We start from the raw sequence: 15,060 nt of genomic DNA, 5'->3' as shown, positions 1-15,060 counted from the left end.
CATTTGGAGCCTCTTATTAACGTTAATGGCATTTTTCTGAATTACATTGGCATCTTCGTGCATTCCAATCACCTAGATTGTATGCCTCCTCTCTGCGGGCAGCCCCGTTAATTGTGGAAGAGGGGAGCAGCAATGAGTGCTATCTGCTGCGCCTTTGATACGCACTTATCTCTTAGCGGTTTCATATTATGGGAAAGAAAATTGCCTTTAAAATAACTGGTGCCTTATTACTTTTGGGCCAATTAATTTGCTGAAAAAAGAATGCCTTTTTCCAAATAGCGAGGAAAAAGTAATAATTATGAAGAATAATTGACAAGGAAGGACAAGAAGGCGGGGAGGATGTAAGGAGACGTGAAAGCAAATTGACTAAATACCAGTGCAAGATGTTTTTCAGTGAAGACTTGTACCTCAGTTTGACGACAGCTTGCCCTGAAAGTGTCCAAAGCATTAAAGAAGTAGGGCACTTGCCTCAGTGTTCCTTGAAGTGGGAGAGACAAACCGGCCTAGATATCCTACTGTTTATTCAACCATTTTAGGTGCTGGCTATTCATGTCTCCATTTCAGTGCTCTCCTTTTTTTTTGTCTCCACATTTTCTATTTCTGAATATTTGTTGCTTTTGTTAATTTGTCTGTTGTGTCTGTGTGTTTGTCCCCTGTGCCCTCTATTCACATCCCCTCTCAGTCACAAAACTTAGATGAAAGTCACTTTTAGTGGTTTTGGCACACTCAGACAGATGCTGATGCTGAGACACCCCACACTGCCTCGCAGCAAGGGGGGAGGGGGGGGGGGGGTGATGACTTGACTTATCAAAAAAAAGAATACATTACTGTATTTATCGCCCGCTGACACCCTAAATACAATATCCCTCCATAAACTAGGATAAAGTCTTACAAGTGGTCAAACAAAGGCTTCAGAAACTCATCGTCTCATTAGGCAGTCTGTGGACTTTGGTTTGGTTCCGGTTGGTTTAACACAGCTCTAATGCGCCGGATCTGGTCATGAATTGGAAATGATGATGAATGCAAAATGAGACTTGGACTGTTGACCAGTATCAAGCTGACATGACAGCCATGCACACAGAGATGGCATATGCTGCCCAGTGTGGCTCCTGAGCCGTCACTGCAGGAGAGTGTTCACTCAGGTATTCATTCGTACAGTAGATTAGACCCGGATGTAACAGGTACACTGACTTAAGTACATACTTTACTTAAGTTGATTTATTTTCAAGTACTTCTCACTTTTACTTTACTACAACATTTTTACAATGGATGTTGTTTTTTATCTTCATCTTTAATTTGACATTGTACTATTATTTATGAAATACATTTGGTTACCTCCTCCAACACAAGCCTGAGGTTAAAGTGCAGTGTACAGCAATAGGCATCCAGGTCGATATATATATGAATCCCATTGAAAAGCTGTAAGGAGTATTCAGATGCAGTGCCTTAAAGTTGAAGCACTAGTGCATTAGTTTAATGTTTCCCCTTAGAAACTATGTTTGAAGTAAAAGTCCTGCATTAAAAATCATATACTATGTAAGTATGATGATGAAAAAGTACTGGCTCTGTAATAATGGTCCCTAGCATCAGAGACATAATTATGCAGGTCATTGTTAGATTGTCAAGACTAATTCTATAGGAAAGGAAAAAATACCTCAAAACTGCACTCAAGCACAGTACTTGAGTAAATGTACTTAGTTACTCTCCATTCTTTGCTAAAGGATGACTCATTGTTGGGACGTCAACACGATCTGTCGGGTTTACAATGTGCAGGAACTGTTTTGTGCACATTTCACAAGCTCCACTGATATTTATCCATCGCAGCAGTGTTTATAGCAACTGGAGACACGCTCTCCTCTTACCAAATCATTATCTCTCCAGCAGGTTCAAGCACTTACCCCAGCAAATGGTGCAAATTCAAACCTGCAGCAAGCCGAGTCTTTGCTGCTCAGTGTGAGGGAGTGACCCTCGAATTGATATTATCATATAGAGACTCGGCGGATTTGAGACCAAATGAATCCCCTCTTCAGCGGACGATCACAGACGGAGAAATGGAACGCAGAGAAGGCAGAAGGAGAGCAGTCGGGAGCGGGGCACCTAATGCACCCTATTTTCACTTAATTATTTTTCTGCCGCTCTCTCCTCCTCACCTCGTAGCCTCTCTCGCTCTCGCTCTCTTCTCGAGTCTTTGTTATTTTCCAGGCCTCCATTTTCCTCCTACCTGCATCTTTTGTCTCTCCCCCCCCCCCCCCTCCATCTTCATCCCTGACACCAGGCAGGTTACCCTTGGCAACAGACCACCCCCCCCCCCCCCCCCCCCCTGCTGCCAGCTTGTTTCTGGGCGGTCATGCTAGTTTTGGCGCCAATATTGGCAACTATTTTCCCCCCTCACAGAGAACAGAGGAGGCCCCTTTTTTCTGCCTCATCACCTCCCGTGACTGGGGCACCAAGCCGCCCCCCCCCCCCCCCCCCCCTCTTTCCCTCTTTCCCTCCGCCTCCGCCCTCCGCATTCTGCACCTGACATAGCCGCAGAGGCGTCAGGGCACTGTCTATTGTGGACGCCAGCCATTAGCGTTGGCATTTTAACACCTGTTCCCTAGCACGTGGGTGTTAGAACTGATGGACTAGGACTGTGACACGGTAACAAAAAAAAAGAACAACAACAACAACAACCTGTGTGTATTTGTGCGTGTGTGCGTGCACATTTGTGTGTTTACATTCATCAGGCCGTCTGGTAGTGCCTGGAAGTGCTTGCCCAGAATAGTATGTTTATATAAACAGATGGATGAGAAGCTGTCTCTCCCTCTTCCGCCACGTCTTTGTCTGTCTCTTTTTTTTTTCCCTCACTCAATGAACTGTGGTTGGATCTTTGCTCAGCATTCAGAGACGTGTTTGTGGCTGCGGCACACAGGAAAACCAGGAGGTCCGTCCCAGCTCTCCCCACCGAGATTCATCTGTATCACTTTCTCCGATATTTACCGACTGCTTTGTTAATTGGTGTGATGTGCAGCTACCTCTGAAAGCTACCTCTCCTTTTTTTTCCTCCTGTTTTTTTACCCTCTCTCGTTCCCTGTCTCCCAGTGTGGTTCTTGCTTTGCATATTAGCCGAGACATGGTAAGGGAAGCGTGCACAGTACAGAGGGCAGCTCTTCAAACAAGCTGAAATCTTCTTTGTGTCTATTCAAATAATTTCACCCCGTGACTCTTCGCCGAGCAGCTGCAGTGATGTGAGCGGCTGTGACTGAAGGTATTCTCTGTGACAAAATACGCTGAAAGGTCAAAGATAAGGTCTCTTTGGGATTTTTTTCTTTTGTGAGACACTGATATCTCTTTTCTGGCCCTATTCTGTTTAGTTTCTGGAAATGTTGCACATAGGTAAGACTTTATATTTCACTTGCAGACATTGGAAAGGTGTTCATTTCAGAAGAATCAGGGGACGAGTTTGTAGGATGAAATGTGTCCCTGTATGATTTATTGGCTGCTGTTTCATTCTTGGGCTACCAAAAAGAAAGCGCTCAAATTCAGCAGCACATTAAATTAAATATCTGCCGAACAGATTCTAATTTGATCACCGAGCTGTTTCAATTTCATTAGCCTGGTCCCTAATGGACTTTCACAGCATATTATTCCATCCAGCACAAATCCCATTCATTGGCTCTTTTTTTTCACCCCAAATGAGCCCCCTGGCACGTGAGGGCCATGTTGTGCCACGCGGCGCAGTGTGAGGTCACACAGAACCTGCCTTTCCTTTAAAGGATGATGGAGCGAAGCTACGCTGAATAAATGGAATCAAATCTGAAGCCACGGCGAGTAAATGAAGTCAAACCTGAGATTTATGCCCAGCACCATCTTAACAGCTGTTGCACAACATCAGTCCAAGCAGAGCATGAATAAGGTCACGGCAATGTTGAGAGCGTGTGTGCGTCCATGCGTGTGCACGTGCGTGTGTGTGTGTGGGTGTGTGTGTGTGACTGTGCCATCCACTGAAGCCCGATTCCTTTGCATACGGCCTGATTCCACGGCCAGTGCACCCTTTGTGAGGGTGCAGATGAAGGACTGTAACAGCAGGTCAGGCAGATGCAAATTCATGGCTGAAGTTTTTACCAAGCTACCGTGGTTTAGCAAGCATGTCGTTACGCAGTACACATAATAATTACTTCAGTGGTGTTGTACTCTGACCACAAATAGAGATTACTCTGCACCTTCCAATTCCTGCGTTCTCTCTTCTCTCTCTCTCTCTCTCTCTCTCTCTCTCTCTCTCTCTCTCTCTCTCTCTAAATGGTATTTTTTGAGTGATCTGTGGTTATATATTTATTTTATAGAAAGAGGGGGCGTAATTATATAGAAATGGATACTCCCTGTAATAACAGCCATACTGTTTACAATAATGTGAATGAAAAGCTTAAACGTCGGCACTCAAATGCACAATTATTCCCTCTTAGCAACAGTCAAACCTAATTTACTGCTTCAACATGAGGCAAAACAATGAACACATTGTTTTTGTTGATTTAAGGGTTTTATTTGCTGCATGCTCATATAATACAGGTACGTGAGATAACAGGCAGGTGGCATACTCTTGAAGGCTACAGTGAAATGATGAGAGTGACATATGAAACAAGCCTAAAGAGAAATGTAAATATTTAAAATATATAAAATACAAAATTATACAAAAAGGTTTTTTTTAAGAATTAAATGCTTAAGTCTATATCAGCCTTATATGTTTTTGCATATTTCAATATGTTAAATATTACAGCAGTTAATTTCAAAGAGGATTGAGTTCACCATCCTGATGACCTGATTGTGGCGTTTTCAAGCGTTTTCATGCCAAATATTACAGAGATATGTATCTCTCTCTTTAATGCTCAAAATTAGATAGAGGTTTGACAGCGGCGCAGCAGCCAGAGGTAATTTCAGGGACGGTGACTTTACTGAGACAATGCAGCCGAGACGCATGCAGTGAAGTAACCGAAGTACTAAAGTAGTGATGATTAGGATCAGTGCAGTGTCAGTACTCTGAGTTCCAAAAGGTTGAAAGTGATAATACGGAGCTGGAGAAGAACTCTGCGGTAACATTGATAAATGTTTTCACCGGGCCGTCCGCCATTAGTGTCAGAGCAAGTTACAGCCACAAGAGCGGACAAACAGGAAACAGAGAAAGAGTGGGTGTAAATAATTGATAAGGCTGACCCTGTGCGATTCATATTCTGCGGCAGAGGATCAAAGAGCGGGGCTCAGAGTTTGACATTGAGCCCGAGCGCAGGAGTCAAAGCCATTACCCTCCCCGGCAAACGCTGCTGCTTGTGTTTTATATGAAAAATGCAAAATGACTCTTCCTCCTCACTCTGGGCTAACACCAGCTACCACTCCTGGGCATTAACCAACTGGCTAATGGACTCGCTGGTAATACACGGCAATTACCTACAGTAGCACTAAGCACAGCGAGGTGGAAGCCATTTTGTTCCTGTCCACTCGATGAAGCCGTTCCTGGCTCTCTCAGGTGTGAAGTATTGTATGTGTTAGACCTCTGGGTTCTTTTAGATGTGATCAATATTTCAGAGGCAGCCGGCCTCTGCGCCGTGTCTCCTCCCACGTCACCTCTCACAACATCTCCGCAGCCGATTATGAATGTCTGAATGAGCATTTGAGCAAATTAATGATTGATGAACTTTCACAGCTTTCAGTCGAATGTTTATTTTAATAGCGCATTAAGGCTGTCACTGTGGAGAGCCGGGAACCCTGAACTCTGCCACCTCTGCTTCTAATATGAGAACATAAAACTGTTGCTCCAGTGCTTTATTCAGTCCCACTGGAGTTTATCTTTACAGAATGAGACTCTTTTTGTGACAAGTCAGCAGCACTGCAGACAAGCAGCTGCGTGTTTATATAATCGGGCTTTATTCATGACATTAAAATAACAGCTGCCCTTTTAAGACTTTAAGCGCCTTTTAAAGAATTACAAATTAATAAAAACTATTTAAAGTCCACAAGATACAGTACACTAACTTAATTTACTCAGTGTATTCAAATGATGTGATATCGACCATGCAGATAGTTTTCATTTATTGGCCCAGGTTATGAGATATATGATTTTCTTTTTCATTATCATTATTTCTTGGCTCATTATTCAACAGATACAATTCGGAGCCTGAGTTAGTTGTATAAGCTGTTTTTTCTCTGCTGTCCCTCGCAAAGGGAGGCAACCTGAAAAAAACAACAAAAAACTCTTTGTGAACATTATACATACCATCCATCTAACTGCTACCAATTGTTCTTATTATTTGAAGTAGTAGTAATAGTGGAAGTAGTAGTAGTATTAACTCTGTACAAGAGCAACATTCCTGACAGTGTCCCTAATTCAGTGGAAGACCACAACCTAGGATAAGACAATGCTGGTGTGATGTAAATTCTTCTTACGGTCAACAAATCCCATGAAATCAACAAACTTCCCTGTGGTAAAGTCCTTTTTTTAAACTGGGTCATAATTTTATAGTTTTATATTTTGGAAAAGGCTGTTATTTCCTAAAAAAAGCAGAAGTACTCCTACTACTCCAGGGTGTAGGGAACAATTTGCTCTGGAGTGAAGACTTAGGGCAGGAATGGGTGTTGAGGGGACAACCATCTCCATAATAATGAAGGACATGTCGAAACAGATAAGTGTGGCTTCTAATGTGTTTTTAATAGTTTTGAGCAACGAGTTATGAGCATTTAAGCCTTATCAGGATTTGTATACACAGAAAATACTTGCTGACAGGATCAGTCCACCGTTAGTCTTGGTCTTTTCATAAAAAAAGAAAGACTTATATTTACCTCAAATAAGGGTGTTTTTTTTTGTTGTAATTTTACAGATTTCAAGGTTTTCAGTCTAAAGCAGGCAATGGCAGTGTCTATGGATGAATTACCACGCTGGCTAAGTTGTACATTTATTGTAAGGTATATTTTCTTTTTAAAGACTGACATTCTCTTTGTTTTTAAGACTTTCAGTTTTAACCAATCATGTTTTCAGTTTCAATTTCGAGGCCCAAAAAAAATATGTCAAGTGCCTTGCCCGAGGCCTGTCGAGTTGTCAGGACATTCTATACATGAAGAAATGACTTTCACTAAAGGCCAGCGGACACACACACACACACACACACAGAAAAGACCTCTCCTGAACAGTTTCTACCCTTTAGCAAATGTCTGACTCTGGAGTCTGATACGCACAAGAACAGACAGCTACAAATCACTGCGTGGTCCATGACTTATCTCTGTCAATTACTGACAATGAATGGCTTTGGCGGCGTGAAGGCCAGGTTCATCAATCCAGTGCGTCTTTCATTGCTCTAGCTTCTCCACTGTATTGATTCTACTGCTAATGCCTCCATGATCCAGTTTTGATGCCCCCTGACCGCAAAAGCTAACTTGAGCACTGATGTCAGATGAAAGGGTGGATATGTAACCCAAACTCCCACCCTGGGACATGTTCACATTCTTGATATCAGATCCTCCTCCCTCCCAACTGAGACTTAAAATAGACCCACTGGAATCATCCCTCTACAACTACTCTTTGTCCGGACCACTATCAATAATCTTTTGAGGGGGAAAAACTCCCACTTTAATAACGTTCTTTGACCTGTAAGTGATTTTGATTGCCCATCTTCTTACAGAGGGTATCTGGCACATGTCTACATGCATCGGTTCATTATTCTCCGTCTCGCTCCCTCCTTTGTCCACCTTCTTTCTTCTCCCCAGCAGAGCTAATTGTGCTAATTCCACCCATCTCACCTTCATGAAATGGCTCCCAGATTTAAATGTCTGTCTGGGGCCTGTGGCTCGACAGAATGGCCGTTCAGTGAGCTGGGGATGGGGTCCGTCGTGAGCGGCTCATGCCCTTTATAGCAGCTGCCTGCCAAGGGCTTTGATGGCTGTCTGCAGGATCGCCCACCACTGCTTTGAGTGATTCTCTCTCTTTCACTCCGCCTGGGGTGCGCTGTGTGTTGGAGGCATTGATCGGCCCCTGAATTGGATTGCGGCGGGCCTGATTACGGATGTCAGTGTGAGCCGAGTCACGTGGGCCCGCGGGAGGACCTCGTGCCAGGCCCGGGCTACCTCGCAGCACGAGGGGGGGAAGGGGTGGAATTACATTTATTAGTCTTAGTTGCACGGAGCGTGAACACAACATGCCCACACATACTGTACACTTAAGTGACACACAAACAAACTAATCTCATACTATTCCTGTTGCCGTAAAGCAGTGGGGGCTCGTGATTGGCGTTAAATAGAGAGTGTGGGTGGATGTTAGGTGATGAAAGGCACATCAACAAAAATTGTGATGATCTATAGATTTTCTTTTTGGTTCATTTTGAGTGATTTTAACCAACTGGTTGAATGTTTGTATGCATCTTTCTTTTTATTTGCCATGTGACACTTTAAAACAGGGGTTCTTGAGTGCAAGGTTACACTCTGTGACTTTGTTGTGTGTGTTTCGATGTGTGTTTGTATTCGAGTGTGTGTCAGCTTGGAAGTGATTCTCCGCGCATCATTTGTTTACGCCCGGAATTGTGGCCATCATCTTTTCCACTAAGAGAACAATAGCCACTTTTCCCCCTTTGCTCAGGAGACAATGAAGTGCCTTCCCGCCTCGCGAGCGACAGGCCAATAAAAAACGTAATTGGATCTGTCAATCAAACGTTGGCGCGGCAGGGGGGGGGGGGGGGGGGGGAGCGGCGGCAGGAGGGGGGCTGGACAACAGGAGTAGTGCGGAGGGAAAGGAGGGGAGAGAGAGGGAGAGGTTTGCCGCACACAGTTTCCTCTCTGCACACTGCCCGGAGCCGGTCGGCGGCGGTCACAGAGGTGTACAATTGTTGTGTTTTGTTGTTTGTTTGTACCTGGGCCAGCGGGTGACGATCTGTCTTTGTTTGTAGGTATTAGTGGGTCGCTGATGTGGCTTTGATGCGACTACACTGGAGAGCCGGGGCTGCCAGAGCCTCTGAAGGTCACAGCGGATGCAGTACGGCTGATGTGTCTCTCTGTGTGTTGTGGGCGCGTGGCCCGTCAGACATGTTGTTTTTTTCATACCAGGGAAAGGTCCTGTCATTAGTCAGAAGGGCCAGGATGCTTTAGTTGTATTTTTCACGCTTCAACACACACACTGAACATCACCTTGTCACATTAAATCATCAACATGTTTGTGCGTACGCTTACCTTAGCCCGACTAGGTGCGTGGATTATGTGTATTTGCTGCATGATAAACAGCATGTGCATCTGTCGACTTGTGCAAACACTCTTTTATTTTATGCGTCTGTATGTTGCTCTCAGTTTTTAAGGACAGCAACTTAAATTTAAATGAGCATTTACAGCATCTCTGACAGGGATGGTAAGTGCACGTCCAGATATCCTGCTCGTCCGACTCCCACTCCGAGCTCTACCTCAGCTTTTAAGAGATGGCTTTCTCATGTCTATTGTGACAGTGCCTTCCATTCTTTTTTCTATTATTAGCCAAGCTGAAGATTGTTACAAAGGAGAGGCACTCGGTCGTCCATCGCATTACGGTTGCCTCGCTCACTGTAATGCGGTGCCTGAGAACAAAAGGGAGGTTCGAACTCAAAGTGTGAGTCAGGTGTTGAATACGGCTCAGGTTCTCAGACCTCATTGGCAGATAAAAAGGATTTGTTGCGGCCACTGAAATGATTCACTCAAAGTTTTACAAAGGCCAACTTTCCACTTTCCTTAAAAACTTCAAGAACTGTTAAATATGGCGGGGTCTCTTACGTTTTAATCAAGAGAGGAATTCACTGCCCCAGATGCTAAGAAACAAAAACAGGTTCCTAATTTAGAGGACGGGAAAGAGACCTGTGCTCTTCGTCCAAGGCTTTCTCGATGCCCTCCTTAAAAGGTAAAAAATGCAGAAACATACCGGGTTTAAAAGATAATATTTGTCCCTTGTTGATATGATTTTTTTTTCTTTAGTTATAAATAGAGCAAAAATGCAGAACAGACTTACTCAGCAAAACGTGGCGCTGCGGAACAAAACTAAAGGTGCAAGGACATGCAGGCGCAAGTAAAATGACACATTTCATTTATTACTGTACACTGCAGCTTTCTATAATAATCCGGTGGTAAGGTATAATATTATATTCTTCTTCCTGGAGTACATTTGAGATTGTAAAACCACGAGGGGGTGAGATAAGTATAGGCTGGCCTTATTAAGTGCTCCTCTAAAGTATTAAGAGGCTGTAACATTCAATAGAGGTCAGCAGGTTTAAGTGTTGCACTCTTGCCTTGCGTTTTGTGCTGGCGAGCACCGTTGAATTTAGCCTGACTTTATCAAGGTGTATGCTCAGCTACAGTAAGCTATACAGGGCCAGTGTTTCAGCTGATCAATTAACAATATGTGTCTGGCCCCCTGTGCGAGCATCCTAATTTTGGTTTTGTTATGAGAAACGGTCCCTCTCCTCCGAGCTCCTAAAGTAGGTAATTACACAGCCAGATTCCCTGTGGGGGATTAAAACAAATGACACAGAAAACACAGCTCGCCACTCACCCAAGTCCTGCCCCCGCTCTAAAACCTCTTGCTTTTTAACGCCCACACGCCCATGAATACGCAAACAGTCACAATAAAACACGCTGGCAGCTCGTGAAAATTAGTGGGGTCGATGGGAGAGGAGTCGGGAAATGATGGGGAGGCATCATAATTTATGGACATGGTATAACTGGTTTAGCGTGGGGAGCTAAACAAAACGGGTGTTCATATAGATGGTAAGTGCCGCGGTGGAATCAGGATCCGTCCTGCCAGTTTTTTGCGGTGACAGGAGGCAGGGACCATTACTCATCGTTACAATCTCTTGTGGCAGCCTATTTTCATCACATTACAGTGGTATAATGAAGTGAAGCGTGCTAGCATCCTCAGGTTCACTGAGTAGTCCACCATTAGCACAGGCAGAGGGCACTCATCCAAGCAGCTTTTACAGATAGAATTGTGTAATTATGGAATTACATGATGATGGAGTCTTTGTATGATAAAAGGTCAAATGTTCTAAGTTTGCTTTTCCTCTTTTTGTCTTTTTTCCAGGAACAAGGCAAAGTAAGTGTGACTTTCAACATCGGGACGGTGGACATCAGCGTTAAGGAGACAACCACGGTGGTAAATGATGGCAAATACCACTTGGTGCGATTCACCAGGAATGGGGGCAATGCCACCTTGCAGGTGGATAACTGGCCCATCAATGAGCACTTTCCCGCAGGTACTGTCCCTCTCTATTTTTTTCTGTCGAAATTCTACAGTTTGAATAGAATCTTAGTCTTAAAACCTCTGGACACCACCTGTTTTTCTTGAATCAAGGGCCACCACCAAGAAGAAAAAGCCGCTGACTCAAACATAATTTCCCTTTCTCCTGTTGTTTTAAGTAAAACATCTCAAACGACTAAGAGGCATGTGGTCGGCCATGCTCCCATTGCAAATCATTCCTCCAAAAAACTTCTCTCATGCCCTCAAACATGACTCCACAGGAGCGGGGGCACACCAAGCACGAATCTTTTGTCTTGCAAGAGGCATTAACTGTGCAACATCTGGACAGCTCATTGCAGAAAGGGGATTGAAAGGGACCAAGAGGCATTTGGTCAGTGGGCGAGCAAGAGGAGGATAGAGGCAGGAACCCAGGGTGGCCTGTTGGCCAGATAAAGCTGCTGCCTGCCTGTATCTCTCATCCCCAGGTCAGCAGAGGCAGCACAGCAGCGGAATACAAATGGGGTCATCAAACAGAACCCGCTCCATTGGGAGACTCAGGCAGTCCCCTTGTTTGGAACAGAGATGTGGCGCTCAGCGAGCTGAGTGAGAGAGTGAGCAAAGGAGTAAGAGAGACAAGGAACTTAAAAGGGAAAATAAATCTTGCCTACCTTTATTTAACAGTCCATTAAATTGAGTTGGCTGTCCTTGCTCTTTGATATCTGCGCCTCCTTGTCAGGCAGCTTAGGAGAGACCACCTTTGTTTCCTTGTTTGTTATTACCTACATTTCAATTTCACTTAGTCAAACACGGCAGATGCACAGGGAAGCAACATTGGCACAGAGTGGCTGTTGAGGCAAGGAGAAGTTCGGATGACAAAAGATAATATGAAACTTCATTGATCTCCGAGGTACAATTGCGCTATAGCAGCAGGACAAAATTGGACTGAAACAGATGTATAACAAAAAGTCAGTGTTGAAGATTAAGTAGTGTTACGTTACAAGATGTGGCGCTAACGTGAACGGAAACGTGTCCAGAAATACAGCTCCGCATCTCTAGCTTAAAATAAAATAAAGAAAAAACTGCTGATGCTACCCATTGCTAAGAATATAAATAAATAGGATTTGATCTCTTTCACTTCCGAGCCCTATGTCTCAGCAGCCCTACAGGCCCTGGTCGCATGCCTTCGATGAGGAGAGGACAGCCTCCTCTCCTGGCGTGACCTGGCACGCTGTCTTGGTTTGGTTCAGAACCAGCGCAGGTGATGCTAATCTCTTCTGTCTCTGGCTTTCTTTTGCCGTTGGCTGTCTTTCGCTTTTCTTTGACCAGATAAAGTCAGACAGGTTTCATAACCGTGTTTCGGCCACGGTGACGCTGGAAAATACTGAGGAACTTCACAACATGTGGCACACGCAATTTACACATCTCCGTCACGCACAGATTTGCACTCACTTCAGACAACCGTGACTGTGATCAGTCAATAATTCTAGTGTTCTCCATCTTTAATGGCTGCTAATTTTGCTCAGTAATTTACCTTCTGCATCAGCATTGAATGGCTGCTCAACCTCCTATCAATAAGCCACTAAATATCTAGGATCCAACGCCAGCCTCCATTTAGAAATCACTGCTAAATGGCCACTCAGTTTGCTCGTCAGTCTAAGCAATGCCCAGCAGCGAGGGCTCCTGCTCTCTTGATTTGGATTCTTTCAAAGTGAGCCCTTTGAGGTTTGTTCCCTGTTTCTGTCTGGCTGCCATTGTCTTGGAAAGCAGTTGAGGTCGGGGGATCGAATGCGCGGTAATTTCTTTTTCTCTTCTGCACAGGTAATTTGCGGGGACACTCAGTGATAGTAATTCAACGATGATTGATTTTTTTTTTTTTTCCTTCTCTTTTTGCCCTCCCTCCCTTGTAAAGGCGTTGTCATCTCATGAGTAATTACATGTCAGGGTGCAGACTCATTGACTGCTTTCTCACACTCTTAACGCCTTAACTTGAAGGCAGCAGCTGCCACAAAGCTCTCAGGTCGTTCAATAAACAGTTACCGGATCCGGGCATGCCCCCTCTCTGTGGAAGGGAATAGGTGAAGACAAAGGTGTTGCCGGATTGCTTGTCAGTCAAAGCCGCTTGCAAAGTAGCCTGTGGAGTGTAAATTGGATGCTTTAAATGTAGTGTTTGCAAAGTTTGCGCACCAATGCATGGATGTGTGTGGTGAGCATCTGCTTTGAGAGGCAGCGGGAGGGTTTGAGCAACTTTTGGAAAGATTCATGAGCAGCCAGGGTCTATCTATTCTCGCCATATCAGTGTGGGTTTCTCTGGATACTCTGGCTGCTTCCCACAGTCCAAAGACACGCAGCTCAAGTTTAATTAAAGACTCCAAATTGCCCGTAGGTGTGAGTGTGAATGTGAATGGTTTGTTTCTATATGTCAACCCTTATAATGTGGGCCATATCTAATTCAGGGCATCGCTATTAACAGTCATGATAACAATGTGATCAGTGGTAATTTGCTGACATCTATGTTTAGAAGAATTATCAAGAAAGAGAACACACACGAGCAGTCTGATGAAATTGTACATTCCAATTAAACCACAATAATAAGGAAAAGGTCATCAGTAAAGTTATTATGAAAACTGTCTATGTTAGCATCATTAACATTTTTAACATTAACATGCATTTTACAGAGCTACTATCTAGTTGATGCACTTACCTTAACAGTTTCCTCTTTTCGCATTAAGAGATTATAACCAACATTTCAGGGGTTTAAAATGATTTCATTTAGATAATCTCACTAAATCCTTTTCTCTTTTTTCTTTCACATATTTTCCATGATATCAGTTTATAATGTTATAATCTCAGACTAAAATATATCTGAGACAAAGGAAAGGGGAATTAAACTTAACAAAAGAGCTGCCAGACAACTGAGAACTAACTTGTCATTTAAGATGTAATCACAGTACTTGCCGTCGCGTCAGGAACAAAGGAAAAATGACAAGAACAAGTCGGTCATTGTGAGGAACACTTAACCAGACAGGTCTGAGGCACTAATGTCGGCAAGAGCGTGGCCATTACGAAAGTGTATCACACTGAGCCAAAGAAAAACCCACCATGTTCTTTTTAAATCCATTCTTTGTGTCAGGGTTGAGCAGACCTTTTCTATCAGTTTGTACAATGAGTAACATCTCCTTGAGCCACGTTTCTTAGCAGCAGTCATTCCTGGGTGCAGAGCAGTCTGCACATAAAGTCAAAAAAAAACTTTTGGGTCAGAGTTTTGCAGAATGTCTCTGCAGCAGGCTTTTTAAAAACTCTTGAAAATTGCACTTCAGTATTGGTACACCTGTTGCACTTTTACAACCAGCCACTTTAGGAGGTACATATGTAACATCCAATGCAAGAACATACAACAATGCAGGTACAAATTCAAAGAAAATGTGCAATTGGCACTTTCAGACTGACATTAATGTGACTATTGGTTTTTTGAGGTGGTAGTGGATTTAAACTGGAGTCGATCGTCTGACCACTTTTTCAGCCATTTGATTTCAGTGTCATCATAGCTGATACAAAAAGTAATGACATGTGATTACGTTCCAAGAACCAAGGATAGAATTCCCTCTCAGCTCACAATGCTTTTTATATGTTTAAATATTTGTATTATCTGAATATCGACTATTCCAAATTTCCCTTGAGTAACTCTCACAAACAGGTATACAAAAATAACAATTGTTCATTTTATTGCTGGAAATATCGAGAAATAAGACGGAAGAGGACTTTTGTGCCTCACAGCCCCATTCTTCTACACAACAATGAACCCACACTGATCCCATAAAGCAGTGTTTCCATCAGGCTCCTGCAGCTTACACGTGTTG

The 15,060-nt window shown here is 43.7% G+C and overlaps 1 protein-coding gene across 1 annotated transcript in view; it reads left to right on the top strand.

The window, feature by feature from the left end:
• LOC128460631 (neurexin-3b) overlaps positions 1–15,060 on the top strand; it is a 183,415-nt gene that overhangs the window by 129,671 nt on the left and 38,684 nt on the right. Inside the window, exon 13 of the mRNA XM_053445874.1 lies at positions 11,048–11,219. Within this exon, the coding sequence (XP_053301849.1) occupies positions 11,048–11,219 (172 nt within the window). The remainder of the gene's footprint in view (positions 1–11,047; positions 11,220–15,060) is intronic.

This window comes from Pleuronectes platessa, chromosome 17, assembly GCF_947347685.1.
Source record: "Pleuronectes platessa chromosome 17, fPlePla1.1, whole genome shotgun sequence".
Taxonomy (NCBI): Eukaryota; Metazoa; Chordata; class Actinopteri; order Pleuronectiformes; family Pleuronectidae; genus Pleuronectes; species Pleuronectes platessa.
The sequence above is the reverse complement of the archived record's forward strand: the minus strand, read 5'-3'. Positions and strand labels throughout refer to the sequence as shown.